Here is a 14,447-nt window from a genome sequence, read left to right on the forward strand (position 1 = left end):
TATGCGAATATATATTTAATAATAAAGAATTAAAATGATGGGGTTTTTAGCTGCCTTGTTGTACGGATCTATGCTTATTAAGCCCGCGTGGAAGTCGCCCGCCCGCGGTGTTGATGTTGCATGCAAAAACGGAATTTTGTTATGCCTTTCGACAGGAACCTCACTTTTGCACGCCACTTAAACTTCAAAGGCCTTTGGATGACGATATTAGAGTTGATATAGAATTAACTAAAAGCGATAAGTTCTCTTTGCCAGCGTAAAAATTGATCAACCTCAAGGTTGGACATCGCTGTGACTCCATCCACGAGGACGATATACACGACTTACACCACGTTGCAATATACGTAGGATCAGAATGCTATGCACATCCCTGCCGTTCGGTAGATTGGCATGTAGTTCGCTATCTGTGACTAACCTCCCATATCATTCTGCGACCGTCATATTATCCACGCGGATATTTAATCAGAAGATTGCAGTATGTTCTGGTGAATAATAGTCGTCCACTTTAATCCTTCTCTTTTCCTTGTTGTTTTCAATAACCTCAAGAACAATCCTCGCTGTTGCCACGGTTTGATCTTCGCCATAATCATATTTCACTGCCACATTTAAAGCACATCCACTGCTTATCATGTCCTGTTCGTGTGCTGCTGCAATCTGATTAACTATTTTTCTTTCAACCTGAAACATTAAGTTGCGATGCATGTTATTAGCATCCAATGAGGAACAGAGGAAACCTGCGACCATGTTATATTAGCCCCAAAGAAAGCTGAAATGTTCGAAGGAGCCAGAACGTCTGCTTATACTTTAAAGGCAATTATTCAACTGATTTATTAGGTTTAATTTTTATAGCTTTCAATTAAAAAACTAATTAGCATTTACGTATATTCGACGTTATCATTTGACGCATGCGTGCATGCAGTCATCCCAGAAACTACCTCGTGTTTTATTGATCTTGCTCCATAGTACACGTCATAACCATCTGTCATGCAAGCTAGAACTTCTTTATCCCAGGACAAGGTAATGTCATGACGTTCTAATGCCTGAAACAGAATTCGTTATATTCTCGGTAAGATTCACAACTCTATTAAGACATCTAAAAGAAAAATACTACAGTATAGATGGTTTTCGTCCGCTGTATTAGTGCAAGTCCGAAAGGAAAGTTCATAAATTTAAGATCCCGAAGTTGGACTTGAAGTTACGCCAACACGTCAAACACGAATTGCTTACCCGTTTGCTCCAGTACTGCATCTCTTTTTCAACGAGTTTCAACAACTCGCTGTGTGAAAATGGAAGGAAATATACGATTTCATTAATTCGACCAAGAAACTCGTCTCTTCTAAAATGAAACTATGTATAGAGAAAGATATAAAGTAATTAGATTCAATGTTGATGCATTCTGATATTCAGGATGTTTAAAGATATTTTATCGTGATCGTCCAAGCGCGAGCATGGTGTAAACAGTGATTCTAAATACCTTTAGAATTGGTTGGACAACGTTTTCCTTAAATTTCCTTGAAATTTCGACGTGTTCAGAGGACAAATCAATCTCAGATTTTCCGTCTAGAATTGTATATTAAAAAAGATTGTTGGTTTGTACATTTTTTATTAGAAGAAGAATTTTCAAGTTCAGCAAATAACAAACAAAACGACGAGTTTAGTACAAAACTCATCTACTTAAATACCTGCACTTTTTGCTTCTCGTTCTTCGATCATTTCACGAGCCTCTTTACGAAGTTTCAGGCCATGTTTAGCGATTTCATTGCTTGCCAGATTTGAAGTCATCACAAAAATGGCATCCTTGCATTCGATCGTTTCACCCTGGCCATCCGTCAGCCTTCCCTGTCGTGTACAAGAAAGTGGTTAATAATAAATAGTTCTGCGATAAATGAGGTAGGAATTAAGGTACTGCTACAACCTTCCTACCGCGGGTAGTCATTAAATAAATCGACATTTTTTGTTGTCTGTTAAAACATGTACATATAGATCGAGTTTTAGTTAGTATGTAGTAAAATCGCTACAGTATAGAAATCTTCTACAAAGTCGCAAAAACCTATTTACATGCAACAATAAAGATATGTTGAATGAATTAGCTATAACCTTTTACTAAGTTGCAGAGAACTTTAGAACTGATGGCCAGCAAGAATGACAGGAAGAATGAGTGACACCACAGCTAGAATATATAGTTCAGTGGACCAGCCCGTAATTTAGAAGGATTTAAACAATAGTGCTTCGATTCTAAAATTAAAACCTTTCAAGGAAATCAAACCTCGTCGAACAACTGCAGCATGACTGTAAGTACATCAGGATGAGCCTTATCAACCTAAAATATGAATGAATCAATCCACTGGTTGGTTAGTAAGTCTGCTTACAGTAATGCAGATGAATTTGTTAACACGCCAGCGTCAACCAACCAATCACTCAGTAGATAAATAGAAAAATGACGGCCCATCAACGACAATGTCAAAAATTCAGTCAATAATGTCAGCAATAAATTTATTTACCTCGTCAAAGAGAACAACAGCATTCGGACATTCCTTTAAAGCTTTCGTAAGTTGACCTCCTTGATCATGACCGATGTAGCCAGGAGGGGAGCCAATCATCTTTGCCACCTTTAAAGCACGAAAAGCGAAATATACACAAGTTTACCTATTATATTTTAAGGCAAACTATAAGTGAAAAAAGTAAAGCAACGATCTTTTTTGGTGTTCCTCTATATTCACCCCATAATCCTTTAGTAATTATTTCAACTGTACTTAAAATGTAGATGACCATATATTATAATTGCCTCCCCCCCCCCAACAAGAAGTAGAAAGTATAGAAAGTATCCAGTCATTTAGCTACCTCGTGTTTTTCCTGAAACTCGGACATATCCAGTCTGATGAAGCCCTGATAAAATATTCAACAAGAGAGATGAATCATCTTATGTCGTAAACACTCAGAAAATAAGTTCTGGCAGACGGTTGGATTTCGCGATTGTTTGGCAAGCTGTTATGGTTTCACTTTTGGGCATTTAACGTCAACTATTCTCCATTATCTCTTTTCTAACACATTTCAATGATTGGCAGATAACTTTTAAAAATTTTAGAAATTATTAATAAAAGTACTGAAAAAAATAGTTTTCTACAAAAAGAGAAAGGACTAGGACTAGTTATCAGAGAAAGATTCATTCCTCGGTTGAAACAAAAAACTTAATATGTCCTAAAACTTAATATTGAAATATACTCTATTTAGGTTTCAAATTTACGTCAAAGCTACACTATAGTTATTATAAGTAAACATAATCACAAAATTTGGACTAATTTCATGAGGAATAACAAAAGACATAATCGATTAAATACTGCAGAATGGATTTCTATTTTGACAACCCTTCTATAAGAGCTGATTAGCTAAAATATGAGGGCGAGATCACTTGGTAGCTGAGCACATTTCGACATTATAAGTGCCTATAATAGGTTTGCTCAATACAGTCGCGCCTGCGGCTAAATTTCCATAACAATACAACGAGCATTAACGGTTACACCGCGAGGAGATCGCCCGCTCTGTAGGCTAACATGAAAAATCAATTACAGCGAGGTTACAGATGGCTTTTCATACATAGTCGGCGGAATATTCCTTCATCAAAGGCAAAGCTTCAAATAAACGTAATAATGATTGAAACATATTTTACTCGGTGGTTTCAAAATGATGTAAAAGCGTCTTCCAAAGTGAAAAAAAGATTGCAAATACTCATCTTTTAGCACTAATATAAAATCTACCTGAATTCGAAATCTCCTATCGACATCTATATATGCGATCAATCCTTTAAGGCTAAAACCTTAGTTATATATAATATATAGACGTCCAAATTGATCCAGTCAATATAATATTATTAATATTTTAGTAAAGTCGATTCATGAGAGTTCAATTTCGTTTTTTGCTAATCTGTGCCCTGAACAATGCATACAAGAATACGATTGTTTGGTTAATAATGTAAAAACATTGAAGATTCAGCAGAAAATTACATCGGATTTTTCATCGGATATCTTCAAGACATACTATAAACGGTCTTCAACGAGTTTTTCCTTTAACAATTGAGCTGGGAATCCGTTTAGTCGCGGTGAAGACAATTAAACTGAGAATAACGACTATTCTAAATCTTAACAATGCAACTTATATACGTTTAATTGTTCATCGCGAGGTCCAGTCTTTACATACTGAGGCGGAATTCCGCAATGAATTTTTTATTCGGCGCCAAGCGACCAATCACAGAGCGAGTTTTGAAGATGAAATTATAATTATATCGTGCATGATATCTTCATTCTTCAAACATGGCATTTTTCACGCCAGTACATCGCATCCGTGGAGCAGAGAATTTCACGAGCCCTATGGCTGTGTTCTTGTACAGGATTTGCAAATACCTGTTACACTGCTGTTATATATCTAAATACTAACTTCAAATGTACTGAAGCGGCATGTCATTCCGGTTATAAAAGTACCTGTAGAAACAATTTACTAAATACGGTAAACGAAAATGAGGGACTGAATACTTATTACCGTTGTATATTAGCACTTTACATTAGCTGTATATAAACACGTCGATAATATTATGCGTCAATCATTTGTCGATATGAACGAGCTTTCCTGCCATCATGTTTGATTAACGAGCGAATTTCTTTGCGTTAGTTTTTAATTCTTTTCAGTTCACAGGGCGTCACTGCTTATCGGCGTCGACACTTTTGCGGACAAACAAGATTTAATGTTTTGCACTTCGAAATGCGAAAAAGCCAAATCCATTTTATCTTTAACCGAGGAAATCAATTATGCACTGCTTGGAAGACCTTACAATGACAAGCTGTTAAAAGATTTATGTACATGCCTGACCATGTCAAGCCTTCACACAGCATGGATGAACCGTCGCACGTAATTACAAGCCATGACTCAATTAATTTTTAACGACTTTTAACATAAACGCGCGTGTTTCTCGCTAGGAAATTAAGACAATGCACTCGCCTCGCTCGAGATATGAACGAAACGGACAATATGAAGTGACTAAACGTACGGGAGTCTCTTGTCTATGGGTCTTCGGATGAAAGAGCCGAATGCGGTTGCCTCAAAAACACGTGTCAATTAGGAGAAAGATGAGTTTATTATACTAAGTTTGACCGCAAAGAATTCATAATGGCCACCTCTTATTCATGTTATTTAAAATAGAGATATTGATTTTTAAAGTAGTTCACAAATATGAACTAAGTTCTCGGGACGCACACAAAATATCGCGCGGATGGATCAAATGGGGTTTCAGAAGAACATCATTGAATGTCATTTTGATAAAACTGCTTCCACAGAAGCAGTATAGGCATTCGAACAGCATGATGCCGCGTAATCTTTAGTGCTTACGATTAATGAATAATTAGCTGTACATAACATAATCAAGGTTATCGCATACATAAATAAGTCAAAAGGACTTGTTTCGGGCAGGTGTATTGCAGCTATTAAAACAAAATCCCTGCAGAACATTTGAACCAGAGGACACGAGTGATCGACGCCGACAGCATATGTGCCGATACTTTCTGGGGCTTTTCATATAGAAGACGAAGGAACGAAAGACCGCCTTTTCTGATCTATACAGAGGAACGATAACTCATCATGGTTTTCGAAATTGGTGTGCGAGCAGCATCGATAATCCCAAAGGGCGTTGTTTTTGGAAGTCTACCGCCGCGTCTTATAAAGTCTCAGAACAACAAGAGCTTGGAAGATCAGAAGATCGGGTTTGTCGAGGTAAGTCGATTGGTAACATGCCTCGTCATAAGATTAAGAAGCGACAAAAGGAGACATTGAACCGTTCTGGGAGTTAGGACTAAACATCGTTCCCGGAAACATGTATAATTGAGATTCTTTTTGGTTATGCTAGCCTGAGAGTAAACGAGTATAAGTAACTGATATGAATTGAAAATCGTATCAATAGAAGTAATAGAAATAAAATCCATCACTGGATAATCTACTGAGTGAGTAGTCGTAATTCCGCCCCACGAGTGTTCGTTCAAATATGCAAGAGAGATAATTGCATATATATTAATAAGCAATAAATATAAATGAAATTATACTTTTTTGATCATTTCCCCATGAACAGTGTTTTCGTCGCGTCTCTGCAGTATTAAATAGTCGTACTGTGAATTTTGCACCCGTGTTTCGTGGACGCGTTGCCGTTGAGTACGAGATATAGCTATAGTGATTGGGCATGCATGGGGATATACATATGCGTTGCCATAAAGTGAAGTATAACAACTCTATATAATAAACCACATCATATTTTCGTGCTTGATGCATTTTGCGATAGAACTAACACCTTAATTGTTGATCGGAGCCCATAAAGTTAAAACATTTTAGTACTTTCATAATATTTAGTTTTCAAAAGTCATTACTTTCTTATACATATGATAAATAGGCACGCAAACAGTTCATTGCATGGGGGCAATTAAAACTATACAATAATGAATATAGCTGTGTAAGAATGGTACGGACTGGACGAATGAATTTAAATATTGGTTGCATGAAACTATACAATTTAACGAAATCAAAAGCCGTAACCGAAATACGAAACCGCGGTAGTCAGAACTTGTAATTCAAGAATTCAGTTTACTATACGAAAAACTAAAAAAGTGAGCGTGTTTTTGTTCACTAACGATTGAGGTATAGAGCTAACAACATTATGTTTACAAAATAGAATCCAAAACTGTGAAAAAAATGAGGAATACTCATAAATTATATATTTTTCTAAAAGATGACGAATAACAAAAAGATGTGTTGATCTTTTAAAAATGTGACTTAATTGTGAAATCTTTAAAATTTACAAAACTAAACTCGACTTCGACTCGACAAGAGCTCGAGAGCCCTCGTCAGGAAAGTTGAAAGATGAGATTTGAGACAACACATTGCATGCGAATGAGGCAAAAGACATTTTTTATTTTAGCCTGAGACGTTTTTTATTTTATCCCGCAAAATGTAATATCGGTATACGCCAGTTAAATTATCGTTTTTGACCCAAAAAATATCCTCACAACACAACAACACGAAAGGATAAGATTAATAAAGATTATTACTATCAGTTTGTAGGTACACCACGTATACATTTACTGCAGTGATAAATATACGTGGTGTACCTACAAACTGATAACTATATAGTTTAAGTTATACAGAAACTGTTTTAAAAATTTCTTATCATAGCTTCAAGTTATATATTCTCATTTGAAATTTATGTGCCATGACTAAAAACATAATGCATGAGGAATGAGGTTTAAAAGTCTGTATAAGATATAGTCATGAAAATGCCATTGTTGTATGCCATGTTATTATACTAGGTAAAAATGGTTTTGGGTCAAAAAGGCTCTAGTTACGGTTAAGACAAAGGCGCAAGCATCCTTAATTTGTGAATGACAATTTACACAGCATTTAATCTAACTGGATTACTTTTGCTGGTATGGCCAGGGACTGCATGACCCAGTCAACAACGAACGCCCGTGATGCAGCCGGACAGCAACGTCAAGTTGTGCATCAGTGCACCACTAGGATAGGCTTCATTTAATATGCAGTTTAATTTTATTAAACGGCAACTCTCTTTTAGGTGGAGTACAAAGAAGAACAATTAGTTTGCCAATATGGTCAACAATTCAACTGGTTAAAATACATCGGCAGTTCAAATGATAAAAACAAAGCAAATATTAAAGGATTCATCAACGAGAATGGCGAGATTTCATTTGATACTTATCGCGAGATTGAAATTGGAGAAGAGATTTTATACACATTTGAAAGAGAACGCTGGGAGGATAAGGAACAAAATGACAAGGACGGTACGTGAGCATTAAAATACCCTATCCTAACATCTCGAACTATTTCAACCACGCATGATATCGTTTACCAGGGTCTCAACATCATCATCTCTCTGTATTAAAACCGTGAATTATCCATTCAGGTCATGGCGAAAGCATGAAAAATGATAACAAAGAGCAACCTCAAAACCATCTGAGATTCAAGTTGGATCGCTTTGACGGTGAGAACAAAGAAGAATACAAGAAGAATCTTGGTGAAGTAATGCCGACGCCACTTCGTCTGGGCTGCACGTCAAAGGAGGATAACATAGACAATTGGTTGGTTCGAGGTGTTTACACTGAAAATAAAAACACGGCCAATGTCCACGTCCAGGAAGAAACACGACCGAGAATATGGGATTCCACTGAGTGTGCGCACAACTCCCGTTATTACCCCGAAATATATCACCACGGCAGAATGGAACTAACCAATGGTAAGACAGCATTTTACTCAGGCGATGATTTAAACTGGTACCGTCGTCCGATAGCCATCACACGTCCACTTGGCTGCACTTGCTCCTGGCCGCCAGCGTACATGCCTTCAAACAAACATCACGACTATCCAAGGTACAGGGAGACGTATCTGGAACCGCCACACTCGTTACGCTCCAGCGAATGTCATACGAGAAGAAACGAACCCCAGGCAAGTCTGCAGGGAATGTTGAAAGAAAGAAGCAGCCAAAGAGAGGAATCGCGGGCGATGATAGCGGGAAACTCTCGAGATGACTACAAACAACACTCTGAAAGACCGATAGAGAGGACATTAGACATTGGACAACTCTCGCCTAGAAGCAAAGATAATCAGACAAAAGAGATTGTACAAACGTTCGGGATAAACCGCGAAACTCAAGATGAGGTTAGCCGGGAAGAAGATGAACGCAAAGGAGCTGAAAATATTAACAGTCCTGCAATAACGTTTACACAAGACACAACCCCGAACACCACCAAACAACCTGGTCTACAAGAACAACAGGAAGACATCAAAGACGAACCTGGAAACAGCTCTGGATCCTCCTTGACCGCTACAGAAGACAAACCTCCCAGCGAGCAGTCAAAAAACGGTTCTCGTTTTGTATGCGATTACTGCGGGAAATCTTACTGTCGACGGTACGTTTTGAAAATCCACATGCGCACACATACGGGACACAAACCACTCCGCTGTACAGTATGTTGGAAATCATTTGGTGATCCAAGCAACTTGAAGAAGCATATTCGATCACATGCGAGGAAGAATGCCATTTATACATGTGAACATTGCGGCCGAGGCTCGTTTTATCGATTGTGTGATCTGGTGAGGCACATTAAGTTTCGACATAGACTGGCTAACGCAGAGAAGTGGACGGCCGACGCTGCTGCTGCTGCTGATGATAAAAAATCGTGAATTCCCGAGTTCCTTGCCCGTAGTGCATATAGCTACTCAGGTGTAAGCAGTGAACTTTTAACTTGCCCATTGCAACACAGCCACGTATGCAACACAAAGAACGCTATTTTACTATAATTAAGGAAGATAAAGCTAATTCAAACCGCGTCGCATTTTGTAGCTAATTACCGAAAAAATTGAAAACATTTGACAAGCCATTTCGGCCGATTATCTGTAAATGCGTTCGGCACAATGCTTAAAAAGCCCTTGGTATTCAATAAACTAAAGGGATATAGCTATTTCAGTTCCTAAACATATTAGATTCAAAGATTGTAAAGATCAATTTTACAATGGAGAAATGAAATAAAAATTAATGGCGTGGTATATTTTAAAAATGTAAATAGTAAATAATTGGTCAATTCAGTTAGAAGAGACATATCTCATGATTTTTAATAATGATATTATTGATGCTTAAATTGTTCTCGCGCGCGAAAGGCATTAACACTAAGAGGTTATGTTTTCAGCTCTGTTTGTTTGTTTCTCCTTCTGGGGAAGAATATCTTAGAAAATTGTGAACAAATTTTCTCGAACGGCTTTACAAATATCTCAAGAAGTGGTTAAACTCAGTTTCAACCTGGACATTTACAAAAACGTTCGTTATCTGCCCCAGCAGAAACTACTAACTAACTGACTAACTAATAAACTAACTCACTAACTAATAAACTAACTCACTAACTAATAAACCGATTCTGTTATAGTTCGTAATGCGTTCCTGTATCCGTAAACTGCATCCGTAATTATATCAAGAATGACCTACCTTTTTATTATCCTTATGAAGATATTTGGCAACTTGTTTTGCAAGTTCTGTTTTTCCTATCAAAGAGTAAATTGAAAAATCACTTAGACAGTAGTTCGTAAAAATTTTTCGTTAAAAACAGTGAAAAATGATAGAAAAGCGATGGATATATTAAATGGGATATATCATGGATATTTACATTGAAAAGTTTTCCCAAAATTGAAACCTAAGCTCTAAAAATTACCCAACAAATTCCCACATGCAGTAAGTCTCCAAGCATTTTGCATGATACCGAGTGTTCACTTGAAATTTTAGCAAATAGGGCATTTTGTGATGATCTATCTATTTTTCTGTACGCAATTTGGCACATGTAAAAAACGAGGCATGAAAATGGCCTAGAGGTGATTCCGTTATTGCTAATTATTAAAGCGACGATCACGGAAGTACCTATTCCAGACGAGCCGAGAAAGAGAAACACAAGCGGATGGTCTTCGTCATACCAGCCATTTTCCCGTCTTCTAATTGCTAAGAAAGCGAAAGCAGAAACATCACACACAGCAGTAGTTCTACACAATATATAAATGCAGAAATAGATCTTATATATAAAATGTCTGCGTTGTCTATAACCCTTTATTTAATATCTAGTATAGTCAGCTCTGTGGCGTAGTTTGCGACCAAGGCATGCCTCTGATTGGCAACAAGCGCCACTTGTGCCTCGCTCAAATTAGGACAGAAATTACGACAACCATGCATGCATCTTCTCGTAATGATGGCGTTTCGCTAATATATACTCGGTTAATCTGGTAACCTTGTATGCAAGGAATATTGTGTTGACATTGTGTTGAGATGCAAAATATAAGTTGTTGGTTTAAAGTAATTAAGTGTTATCGTTAGGTCACACAAAGAAACGTAAGAACGACAACGTTTTAGAAAAAAATACTTTTGAGTTACTTAAAACAGAAGTGATTGACCATTTGATTTAATACGCATGATTAAGAGATGTATCTTTGTTGGGTTTGACTATTGCATTAAGTTGATTTAAAACAGTTTAATTGTGGCACGTTGAAATGGACAGAATGTACGTAGAACAGAGGAGAGGACTTGTTTAGAAGCTTACTTTAAACAAACCTGATGAAACTACTGCAATAGCGCCTTCTTGGCCAATTATCGCTTCCTTTATCCTCTTCTCTAAAGGATATTTCCTTCTTTCATCAGTTTCTCGTTTGCGCTTCCTCTGTATAAACTAAATAGAATATCAAAGACCATCAAGTTAAAGTCTAGTGTGTGCCCCAGATCCCAGTCCATACCAGGGAAAGTATGTGGGAATGTAGCTACTTTCAGTGGTGTGGACTGGGGAAGGCCAGTTAAAATCAGAGAAAACCAAATTGTAGAAATAATATGACTATTTCAGTGTGTTAAGTGTTTAGTCTTTAACCGATACATGTGGTGCTTATGGTTGAAATCATGTTTACACGTGTACAGCAGATGTACAACACACTCTTCTCACGTGAATGTTCTCTATCCTGTGATTCTAATCTTACGTCTTCTTTGTTTGCTTTAATCAACTTTTTTATGCTTTCGTTTTCTGTATATTCCTCTGCAGTGTGACCACTGTCGTCTTTCAAGGTTGGATCAGCTCCTATAATTTGATATCATATTTTTCCTAGATATACATATGGATTCTGGATATACAAAATGTTTTGTTTGTTCATACAATACAGAAACCGGCATCATCTGAAAGGAAAAATTTTTCTAACGCAATGCAATATTCGCGAAATATTACCTTCTTGCAGAAGGAGCTTAACCCCCTCGTAGCTGTCAATGAGACTGGCATAATGCAAAGGGGTAAATCCACAAAAATTGGCATTCTTGTTTAATCGATGAGAAAATTCATCTTCACGGATCATTATCACTGAAGAAAGATCAGAAGTATTTAACGTAAATTTTGACAAGATTTTATTTATTTTAAAGTTGCCAATAAACTTACCGTCCATGACTCTCATTTTCTTTTTTCCAGCAGTTTTAAAAGGTGTAGAATATTCATCTTTCATATTTGGATCAGCACCAGCTTGCAACAGTAGTTTCATTGCCCTAGACGGAGTTGAGATAATATAGGTCTTGACTATTATTAAACCTTGTTTACACAGGAGCTACAGGGTACCCATGGTGTGCACGCCATGTTTAGGTTCATACTGTGATATCGGCCAAGTTGGTGGAGGAATTAATGTGCACACCTATCCTTGCAGATCATCCTGGATTCACTCCAGGTATCACAATATAGAGATACTCAAGACAATGATTGTATGAAGCAAGTTTTCTTAGTGTGTGTTTCAAGCTATTTTTTTACTGTCAGTTGTATCTCGATTCTCGATCATCATTTTCATGACTTCAATCAAAGTAAAATGGCTTTGTTAAGTGAAATATTTGTGTGGAAGATCATTAGCTGGAGGTATTAATCCGGCACACACCATTTCGGACTAAATTACCACTGGTACCTTACGCTGTCGTTCATTGCAGCTACATGTAGTGCGGTCCATCCTAAAGAATGTGTTTCATTAACATCACATCCACCTTCTGATAACAATCTACATCCAAATCCATATATAAAATAAGACATGATGGTGTATACATAAAAACTAGATAATCACAGGGGGAGAGGTTCACAACACTTTGCTGACAATGTGAAGAGATTTTTAGCTAAAGTAGCTACCATTATGCAGAATTTATTAACGGAAATTCATACACCTGATTCCAGATTATAGATGTTCTCTCAATCGTTTTCTTTTTAAACAATCAAACTATTTACAGTTTACAGCATTGGCTGTATTGCCTTATATACAAGGTTCGAATTAACGGGTAGCGAATAGCGATTCGCTATCCATTTTTTGCGTTTCGCTATTCAATTTGTTATACCGCCAGACACGCGAAAAATTTATAGTTTAACATCAAAACAATTATTTCGTGAGCTTAGCACTTAGCAGGATAAAAGTCGGGATAACTGGAAAGAATTGGAAGGAAAGATGTTTTTACAACCATTTTGTCTTAGCACAAACCAGACATTTTCACACGTTTGTTTTATACGTTTGTAATATGAAGTTTGCGGTTTGAAACGGAAGTCAATGGTGAAGAGTATGCTATATTCTCAAAAATACGGGTTATAGATTGACATCACGCGAGATTATAACCTGCATTTTTGCGTTGCCTATGATTAAAATAGAGAGCCCAATGTCATATTTTGATGCATGTTGTATCAATTTTAATTTAAAACATTAAATCAAATGATAAAAGAGCGACAATCACTTCCATTTGGCTGAGATTATGACAATCTTTCAAAATCCAATTTGCAATATTTCCATAAATAGCGACGTTGCAAGTTCAAGTAAATACAAGATAAATAAAAAATAAGTTTAAATCACTTAGTAGATATTCGCTATTCACTTTTTATTGCATAAGGGAAACAGGCAGAAAATCGCTATCCACTTTTAAAAATTTAATTCGAACCCTGCTTATATATACACATGATTGCTACTGTGCACAATTGAATACTTACGTACTGTTCTAGTTCTTTGCTTCGATTTTCTTTGGCGAAATGGCATAAATTTTCAGACTGGCCTGCAACAGAATGTACATATTTAATTAATATATAATATGAATGAGATCAAGGTCAATGCTATTATAATGGGGTGCTGCTACAAAAGGAATCAACCATCTAGAGCTGAATGTATGAAACCCCCCTGCCCCTTGGGTCACATACATCCCTGCATGAGAGTTCTGGTAGATATTATTAGTATGCATGGGAACTGCTACTTATTTGCTATCAGTTTTAGCTGGCTTCAATTCCATTTTTTGGTGGAAACCTGGGTTTTAATTCTAAAGTAATGCTTATAGCTATGTTCTTTTACACACTAAAATATTTACCAAGGTGGAGATGTGAAGGTTATCTACAGCTATAATTCTGTTGAAAGGAAGTGCTTGATAAAACATACCATAATATGTCATCTTAAATTTAATACTACAATGTGCATGAATACATGATGCTTTATGATTGGTGCTATTTGTGACATGTTTTAAAGATCATTCAACCTTTCATACAATATGAAACCTTAGTTTATCATTTGGTATATCATTTCGTATTAATCATATATGCATAAAAATAAATGAAATATTACAACATATCTAATTACCACGTCCCGAAGAGTAACACCATACCACAGAACCGACTACTGCACTTGCTAAACCTGCTTTTAGTGTTAGTTGTTTTGAAACACTGCTACGTGCACGACTTGAAAGATGAGCATTATATACTCTGCTTCTTATTTGAGTAAGATATGGAGTTAAACCGTAAAATGACCGCGAGATAAGTTGGAAAGAAGTTCGCCACTTTCCCAACATTCCGGCCATCTCCTTGGACCTTCGTCGACGTCGATTCTACAATCTGCATCTTCCC

General features: G+C 36.8%; 2 protein-coding genes across 4 annotated transcripts; one reads left to right on the plus strand and one right to left on the minus strand.

The window, feature by feature from the left end:
* Window positions 1-36: 36 nt before the first annotated feature.
* Window positions 37-14,415, minus strand: LOC114524785 (caseinolytic peptidase B protein homolog). 3 transcript variants are annotated; one of them, XM_028545965.1, is made up of 17 exons: window positions 14,185-14,415; window positions 13,555-13,612; window positions 12,496-12,585; window positions 11,988-12,091; window positions 11,784-11,912; window positions 11,542-11,639; window positions 11,129-11,243; window positions 10,448-10,525; window positions 10,022-10,077; window positions 2,842-2,886; window positions 2,502-2,609; window positions 2,267-2,320; window positions 1,683-1,839; window positions 1,475-1,560; window positions 1,228-1,347; window positions 936-1,040; window positions 37-678 (listed from the first exon to the last, which is right to left on the minus strand). In XM_028545965.1, the coding sequence occupies exons 1-17, from the start codon at window positions 14,399-14,401 to the stop codon at window positions 463-465; spliced, it is 1,836 nt and encodes a 611-aa protein (XP_028401766.1). In that variant the 5' UTR covers window positions 14,402-14,415; the 3' UTR covers window positions 37-462. The 3 variants fall into 3 exon arrangements, with proteins under 3 accessions (XP_028401766.1, XP_028401768.1, XP_028401767.1); XM_028545967.1 differs by having other exon boundaries at window positions 12,501-12,585; window positions 13,551-13,612; window positions 14,185-14,215; XM_028545966.1 differs by having other exon boundaries at window positions 13,551-13,612; window positions 14,185-14,215.
* Window positions 5,519-9,848, plus strand: LOC114524786 (zinc finger protein 248-like). The gene is made up of 3 exons (XM_028545968.1): window positions 5,519-5,757; window positions 7,601-7,826; window positions 7,949-9,848. The coding sequence occupies exons 1-3, from the start codon at window positions 5,626-5,628 to the stop codon at window positions 9,223-9,225; spliced, it is 1,635 nt and encodes a 544-aa protein (XP_028401769.1). The 5' UTR covers window positions 5,519-5,625; the 3' UTR covers window positions 9,226-9,848.
* Window positions 14,416-14,447: the final 32 nt, after the last annotated feature.

Source organism: Dendronephthya gigantea, unplaced genomic scaffold (genome assembly GCF_004324835.1).
Source record: "Dendronephthya gigantea isolate DGI-Jeju-01 unplaced genomic scaffold, DenGig_1.0 000032F, whole genome shotgun sequence".
In the NCBI taxonomy this organism is placed as follows: Eukaryota; Metazoa; Cnidaria; class Anthozoa; order Malacalcyonacea; family Nephtheidae; genus Dendronephthya; species Dendronephthya gigantea.